Raw genomic sequence first — 9,206 nt, 5'->3', positions numbered from 1 at the left:
TTCACGCATATCTGATATTCGTTCTGAATTTACTTTGGGGTTCTCGCGGCAGTAAACCCATTAGGTTCTACTGCACTGGGAGTATGAGCACGTTCCGCTAGAGTTTTCCAGATGTTTTATGACACTAGTACAAATAATTATGAGCAGGAAAGTTTTGAAGTCTTAAATACAATTTTCATGACATTACTTGTCAGATATTTTATTGCCTTATTAAACGGAGTCTCTTATTCTCAAACAAGTGTAATGATGCGTGAAGAGTGTCACGGTGTGAAAGGGGAGTGTTGACGCCACCGATTGCCGCTACCGATAAGCTGGAGAAGCCTGAGTGGGGCGCTGGTGCATGACGTCACTGGTGAGGAGAATTGATGCCGCCGTTGCCGCTACCGATAAGCTGGAGAGGCCTGGGTGGTGGTGTTGGTGTGTGACGTCACTGGTGAAGGGCAATAATGCCGTGGTCTAGGTATTGCTGCTTATTTAGTTCACAGAGTCGTGTGTTAGTGATTCGTAAGAAGGTGTGTAATAGCGCAGCTTACGCGTGGAGTCGATCTCGGTGCATTGATGGTACGTAAGGACGTGTGTAATAGCGTGACTTACGTGTAGTGAGTTCGATCCGTGTGATGGTACTAGGAGACTATCTCTGTAGATGGGGGCGGTCTGTGTGAATTGAAGGTGATCTCTATGCAAGCGGCGTTGACTCGTAGGACGGTAATTTGTGTGAATTGAGATGATTTCTGTGTAAATGGCGTTGACTTGTAGAACGGTAATTTGTGAATTGAAGGTGATCTCTGTGTAAATGGCGTTGACTTGTAGAACGGCGATTTGATCTTGATGACTGCTTGACTGAACTAGTAAGAGGACGAGAGCGTCAAGCGCGTCTCCTTAAATATTATCTTACAGGCTTACGATTCCAGTGAATTCTAGATTTCTCTTGTCATGCCGATAGTTGAAGTGACGTCACTAAAATCTATTCTTGGAGAGTTCGTCGGCCCTTGTTAGTCGGAATTGTAATGTAAATTTGACTATTTGAGTATTGAAGTTTCCCGATTTCGGAGAATCGTGTTTACGACTTGGCGCGCAATATTTTGACCTAAGCAGGTGTCTTTACCTCTCCCACTTTGTTTACCGCGTATATGCTGCAATCCGTAACACTGATATATATGCTGTTTATTCTGTTATTTATTCGATGACAAGGCTTCACTAGTATTACTCTTATTAATTATTAAAATAACTCTTGTGGTGGATTAATATGTTTGTGGTGGTAAACGTACACTCATCTAATGCAGCGTGATGGTTCGAATATGAGCGCAGAATGGCGCGAAGTTTGATTCGTCGACGCTCACGCTGTTTGGATGAGCACGTGCGTAATTGAGGTTATGATTGTTATGTAGCGTGCCAGATGTAACTGTTGTTACTTGAGAGATATATTCGTATCATAGCAAGCGTACCTTGTTCCAATATTAGCGTACTGCAATAAATTCAGATAGAAGCAAGAGTTTGAAGGCTTTACTTCATAAAGAATACTGCTACGTGTTGCGGCTGTTATGAGCGGTGAATGATGCGCTGCGTATATTGATAAGCGTCAGACTTTGAATTAAGGTGAGGGTTTGCCGACAAGACGCGCATCAGCTGGTGCGAACTTGGCGACGCGTTTGGAATTTATTCCGCACTGTATCTCTGGGCAGAGCCTCTTCGTCCTTAGTTGCTTGTCGATGACGTAATCTCTGAATCACAGAGTTTGGTGAATATTGTAGTAATGATACTAATTACGAAGACTACTGGTATACTTAGTTTCGGAACTTCCTTGTTCCTTCTTCAAGAGAGCTGTCACTGGACACTTGTCTTCGGACTTCGATAAGGGAATACGTCTCCCGCCAATAGGACTTGTAACTATACTTGTCTTGAACTACGTTAATAGGAAACTTCCACTTCTTATTTGAATAAGTACTGTATCGAGAGTTTGTGAATATTGAAAAATGTGCCCCTTAAATACATTTGCTGACCATGAACTTCACTTGAACCCCTTCCCTTATCTTTCGTCCAATCAGAGACTCCTCCCTTACAGAACGAGGACAGCGCCTCTTGTGGCTTCATAGTCAATTAAGGGCGTAGTCGTCTCTTGGTCTTCACGGCAAAAAGAGGTCTCGTTGCCTCTGACGCATCTTGTGACAGCATGACAACTTGTTGACACCGGGAAGGGGGTGGGAGTTCGTTTGTACATACTGTTTGAAGTAGTTACCGAGCGGAGCGAATTCGTTCAGATGTCTAATGAGTTGGGTTTTCCCGTGTTTATTGTCTTGTTTTTCCAGATGTTTTATAACACTATTGCTAGATGGTTGTGAGCAAGAAAGTTTTGAAATCTAAGATAAATTTAAGATGTTGTTTTGCCAGATGTTATATTGCATTGAAAAAAGGTCTCGCAATCTCGAACACATACATAATTTACAATTTAATTATTTTTCTGTTGTTCGTTTCCTAAATGTATGAAATAAAACACTTATTGTAAAATAAGTGATATGATGTAAATGTTATTATTGATATAATTATTCATGTAATGTTTCAACCGAAACCAGGCAAATTATAGTAATACAGCTCATATTTAGTTTATGTACTTATAATCAATTTATGCAGTCACATATGCAGTCCTAAGTAGTGTAACTATTATTTATAATTACTGATAGATTTAGCACCTATATGTTTTCTTACAGACCATGAGTTTTAATGTGATAACATATATTATTGAAACTTATTACTTTTAATAAAATCAGTATTTCGGAAACTTTTGAACATAATCATAGTTCAAAATATATTCAATTCGTAATAATAGACATACAAACTTTAATATATTTATGTTTTTATGTTTTTTTAAAATATATATACTTCAAAATAAACATTAATCAAATTTATACAGTAGTACAGTACGTATTAAATGATCCTACATATTTTTACTTTGTTTAAATTTATAATAATTATTTATAATTTTATATAATTAACTTTCACATATTAAATTAATTTTTTATTATTGAAACATACAAATATTGTAGAATGTTAATTATAAATAAAATTTATTTGATACATTTTAAATAATTTATTCGAAGTTAAGAAATTTTTACTTAAAATAATTTATTTAATTATACATATAAAGTTCTATTGATTTTAAATTAAAAATTATTTATAATTATTTTATAAGTATTATATAAAATCTATGAAATATAAATTGATTTATGCAGGTTATTGCTATTGATCCTGATTGCGGCATTAATGCAATGGTTAATTATACTTTGGAACACAGTATAAATAGTACCGAATACTTTCATGTTCATAGTGAAACAGGGCATATTTGTATTAAAGCTGTTTTAGACAGAGAAATTATTGATTATTACGAATTTTTAGTTATTGCTACAGATAGAGGTTTGTAATATTTTGTTTTTATATCTAATCGTATATTTAAGATCGAAATAGAAATAAACTTTTAAAAATTATAATAATATAAGTTGTTGATTTAAATTTTTTTTTTTTAATTAATAGTTTGAAGTTTATGTTATCAAAAAGATTTTTTTTATTTTTAATAAAAATTAATTACAAAAATATATGAGGGAATAAATATGTACAGGAGGATTCAGCTCAACATCAATCGTTCGAATATCGGTCATGGACATCAATGATAACGGTCCTGTCTTCCAACCACGCGACTACAATGTAACATTAAGGATTGACGATCTAATAAATGAACCATTTGTACGTTGTAGTGCCTCTGATGCAGATATTGGAATCTTCGGTCAAGTCATTTATGGGATTTCATTTGGCAATGAAGCTGGTATATTTCGTATTAATAGAAATTCTGGCGAAATTTATGTAACACGTCCTGATCAATTAATCACATCAACCATGTATATCTTGAATATCACGGCCACTGATGCTGCTGGACGAAAATCCGATATAAATGCATCAGTACAAATAACTATAATTTCAGTCGGTAAAAAATTTGTCAGTTGTAATAAACCAAGATATGTTATCAGTGTTAAAGAAAATGTTGCTCAAAATACCTTCATTGGTAGCATAAAAGAATCGACTGGTAAGTAGTGTATTAATTAGTAAAATTTTATGAAATACAAATATTTTATTTCACAAATAATCTTAAAACATAAAAATTTTGTTAAAAATAGGTTACAATCTGTTATCTCAAAATCTTATATATATCACTTGTTTCAGTTTGATGAATTTTGAAGCATATTCTCTTGATTAATATATGATAAAATCCAATTAAACAAGTAAATACTTTTAATACTAAAATAATTTTTCTTCCTTTGTATTAAATCGATGCTATGCTTGATTATTTGATCAATGAAGTTTACAATTTTCATGGAATAATTTTCAGCAATTTAAAATATAAATTATTATATAATATATATTATATATTTTTGAAGTTTATGTAATTTCAATCGAAGATTACATAGTTTTTTAAATTGAGATATCTAGGATTAGAAATTTAGTAATGCCATATTCTTACTACAGAACTAAATTTAATGCAATTGTGTGACATTTATTGTCGCTCAGCTAGTTGTATTGAAAAACGACAATTTATTTATTTTAATTATTTAAAATGTCCGTTCGATTTTCTGGCTCGAAGGGCCAATGTTCGATAGTCCAATTTAGTTTGTCGCCTGCCTTAGCAGATGCTTAGGTAAGGACTTAAGTGGAAAGGCTGCAAAGATATACAGTATTTGTAGACTTCGTTAAATATCGTTTATTGCCGAGTTGAATTCACTTGTCATAGGAGAGTGTGAATTATGGTCAATCACAGCGATACAGTTGCCTTGACCCGATTCTGTGATTATTAGTTCAACATCACGAGAGGCTCTGTGATGATGGTAACGATGCTGTTGCTGATCATTGATGAGCAAATTATCATTAATTATCTTTAATGAGAAAATTATCCTTTCATGGCTCTATGTGACAAATTATTGTTAATTAAGAAATTAGAACCTTTATTTTTATTTACTATAGGTATATCTTTATCGCTATTATCTGTAAATATGTAAGATTGAAAGATGAGACAAGTGTACTTTTATTTACATTTTTAATATTTTATATAAAAAAAAGGCATTGTTAATGATATATTTATATATTTAATAAACAAGGTGCATTTGCTGTTTAATACTAAAGAGATATGCATTAAATTTCCTTAAGTATTATTTAATAATATTACAAATTTATCGCAAGAGAAAAAATTTATAAATAACATTATTTGTTATGGAAAATATCTAGTAATTAAACTAAAGTTGACATTGGTCAGCTTTCAGCTTTTTGTTTTTGTAGATATTCACAGTAGTCAAAAAAGCACATTGAAATTGATGATCCAAAAATGTGGTTTCCACTATCTACAAGCCAACTCTATGTAATGTTTTTATTGTTTATTTTATTTGAGAATTGCATTTTATATGCCGAATGTCAATTAGATTACATCAAGTTATTCCCTTTCATTTCTGGTTCAAGGCTTTATAGTGATTAATACATCCGTATTTCTATTTAAATTATTTCAGTAACGGAAATATATTTGATATTTATCAACGAATATTTATGAAATACATGAATATTTTCAATGAGCCTAATATATTGTTAACCCATTGTATGTAATATAGTTTTATAACTTACGTATTCATCAAATAGGAAATAATTTTTTGCTGAAAGTTATATCAATGATAATAGTATATACTTTAATCTATTAATTTAATATATTCCTACTTACAATTGTCTTTCAATTATGTGCTTTTTTATAGATAAGTCAGTACCTGAATTAATTGCTAATTTTGTTCGCTCTCTATATTCAGTTATGTTTAATCATATCAATATATTTAAATGCTTATTTTGAAAAACTACATTATATTATTAAAAAGAATGTCAAGTAAAAAAAGAATCAATGTCACATATTCTTAATAATATTCCCGATTAAAGAAGTAAAAAACATATAAAGAAGGAAGTTAAGATAAAACAGAAGTATCTAGAATATTCTATTTAGACGGTCAGAATATTATGTTTGTTAGAAACTGTTTGATTTCTTGGCTCGAACTGCCAATGTTTCGATAGCTTTATAATAATTTCCGCCCGCCCTAGCAGATGCTTGGGAAGGAGTTAAATGGAAGGGCTGTAGAAATACAGTATCTGCTTCTTCAATAAATATGGTTTATTATGGTTTCCTTACAATCACATTATTGAGGTGTTGGATTCATGCGATAGAAAGATGTATCCCTATGTTCAATCACGAAGATGCAGTTCACACAATCCTATGGTGGATGGTTTATCTACACGAGATGGTCCTTGATTACGAAAATGAGTTGTTGCTGATCTTGTAAGAATACTTACGCGAGAGAATATTACATTTCTAGATCCTATTATATATTAACTTCACACAAACACTTTATAACCGGTAGATCTATTTGGTAAGTATCATAATTTTAACATTAGGAGAGTTGTAGAATTTATACTATAAGATACAAAATATTTATTGAAACTATAATATGATTGATACAAATGAAATAAACGTATTTTAATTAGATGAATGAATAAAACTTTGTATGAATTACATTAAATAAACATTAAATTTTTAGCTTTTGTTATACTATCAAACGAATTAATTGAATGCAATATAATTATCTAAATATATTTAAAAACTTGTTTTTCTTATTATAAAACTTATTCCGAAATATTTTCTTTACATTGCTCATATTTGTACAAAATGCAACTCGTCGTTCCGACTTGTTTGATCAAGGCCGGTTCGACGGATACAATTTGATGCCATTGACGACTCAGAGACCACGGGTGTTGTGTGGTAGCGATGACAGGTCACAAGTGGAAGGGATATTATAATAATACAATGAAGATATGGCTGAAGTATATGCTTTTTATTCTGTTATTTATTAATGACAAGGTTGACTAGTATTACTATTATTACTTGTAGAACTAACTCTTGGATTGAAGTAATGTATTGCGGAGATAACTGTACGGTAATCTATGCAGCTTGATTGTTGAATACGAATGGCGAATGGCGCGAAGTCTCGTTCATCGACACTATGAGTGCAGCTTAATGACTGAAAGATACCGCAAAGTGGCGCGAAAGTGGAGTCGTCGAGACTTGCGCTGTGTGTTGCTTAATTTCATAAGCTTCCAAACTTGAACTAAGGTGAGGGTTGCTAAAAATGAGACGCCCCTGGCGGACGCGAAACTTGACGACGCGTACTGGAATATATTCCGCACTGTCGTTTTAAGAGGAGCTTCCTCGTCCTTAGTGCTTTTGATGTAATACTCTGAATCTCAATATATATATATATTTATTGTAGTCGATGGTACTTACAAAGACTAATCGTTGACTCGGCTTTGGACTCTGATAGGTCCCTTGAAATAGGTAACTTCAGTTTCTTGAACTGCGTTAGTGGACATACGGGTTTATGTCGTGATTCCTCCGGGTCAGTAACTACTGTTCCAGTAACAATGTTAATGGACAATCCGAAGAAGTGTAAGTCGTTCCCGAAATAGCGCTAAATAGACTTTCAGTAAAACTTAACTGAGTATGAAATGTCTCAAGGGTTTAATGTATTGAGAGAGTATTAGTAAAAGAGAGATATCAAAAAGAGAAACACTTCAAAAAAAAGTAATATCACGAAAATACTACTAACTGAAAACTATCAAGAGTAAATATCAAGGCAGTTAAATATTTACAAGTGATAAGGATTAAGAGAGTTAAGTATCGAGAGTAAATGAGTGTTGAAAATTGCGCCCCTTAAATACATTTTGCTGACCATGAATTTTACTGGAACCCCTTCCCTTATTTTCTGTCCAATCAGAGACTCCTCCCTTATAGTGCGAGGGCAGCGCCTGTTTTGGCTTCGGAGTTAATTAAGGGCCTAGTCGTCTCTGGGTCTTCACGGCAAAAAGAGGTCTCATTACCTCTGACACATCTGGTGACAGCATTGCAACTTGTAGACAGCGGGATGGGGAAAGAAGGTCCGCTTACAGTAATGCTTGATATAGTTGCCGAGCGGAACGAAAATGCAGATGTCAAAACTATGTTTTATGACACTAATGCGTGAGAATTTTGAGCAAGCAAAGTTTTGAAATCCAAATACAAATTTTACGATGTCACATGCCAGATGTTTTATTGCACTGACAAAAAAGGAAAAATGTTCTCGCATTCTCGAACAATATTATTTAACATGATTGATGATATGATAACAAGTTCTCATGAAAAGTTTTAAATAAAACTGTAAAAATTTACACAATCTGTACGAAGCCAAACAGCAATGATACATAAATAGAATTCCTGTTGCAGTGTGTAAGATTATATAGGATAAATTATACCGATACATATATTATTTATTTCTAATTTTTAATAAATACGCATTGATATTATATTCGATAATTTATTTTTTATTTTTAGGCCAGTGTTATTTCGATTTACTCAATTATACTTTATCATAACAATTCATCAAATATTATAATATAATGTAAATAAAATAGGACGTTTGTATTATTTAATAATACATTTTTCATTTATCTTGTAGTTAATACGTTAAACCATTTTTACTGGGTAACGGATGTATCTGATTTATCTTTGGAATCAAGTACAGGAGCCATAAGTACAAAAGTTACACTCGATCGAGAAATTCGTGATCGCTACATACTAAATGTGGAGATTCGTAATGATGTATCTATTGGTTATTGTCAGGTAAGAATATATTTCCAGTCAATTTTGATCATGAAACTATATGAATATAAATTGTGAAACAAATGTTTTAAAATTTAATTTTTATAAATTAATAAATATTATATAACTTAATTACCGCTTATTTAAACAGAAGTTGTTTTTATTATCTATATTTATAAAAATTTTTAAATGATATTATATTTACTAAGAAATCGAAAACATTAATTTGGTTAATAATGATTAAATTCTGTAAGGTAAAATAAATTTTATATAAAACATATATATTTCACATAAAACTAAACTTGTCATAGTTGTACAAATATAAACCAATATTAGATATAGCTTGAGTGAAATTCGAAAACATGATAATGATGTTTGTATTTATGGTGTATGTTTGTTTATTTTACTTAATATTAATTATTTTCATTAATTGTCCATTAAAAAAAATCAATTATATAAAAAATGATTTGTGAATATTTTTTTATTTAAATACTTGTAGATGTATTAT

At 31.7% G+C, this 9,206-nt stretch overlaps 1 protein-coding gene across 1 annotated transcript in view; it reads left to right on the top strand.

Annotated features, from left to right (window-relative positions):
- Nucleotides 1–9,206, top strand: part of ds (dachsous cadherin-related 1) — a 43,092-nt gene that overhangs the window by 15,520 nt on the left and 18,366 nt on the right. The window contains exons 2-4 of the mRNA XM_011504435.1: nt 3,228–3,408; nt 3,611–4,072; nt 8,556–8,719. Of these exons, the coding sequence (XP_011502737.1) occupies nt 3,228–3,408; nt 3,611–4,072; nt 8,556–8,719 (807 nt within the window). The remainder of the gene's footprint in view (nt 1–3,227; nt 3,409–3,610; nt 4,073–8,555; nt 8,720–9,206) is intronic.

This window comes from Ceratosolen solmsi, unplaced genomic scaffold (genome assembly GCF_000503995.2).
Source record: "Ceratosolen solmsi marchali unplaced genomic scaffold, CerSol_1.0 scaffold17, whole genome shotgun sequence".
Taxonomy (NCBI): Eukaryota; Metazoa; Arthropoda; class Insecta; order Hymenoptera; family Agaonidae; genus Ceratosolen; species Ceratosolen solmsi.
Note: the sequence above shows the minus strand (reverse complement) of the source record. Positions and strands in the feature narration are given on the sequence as shown.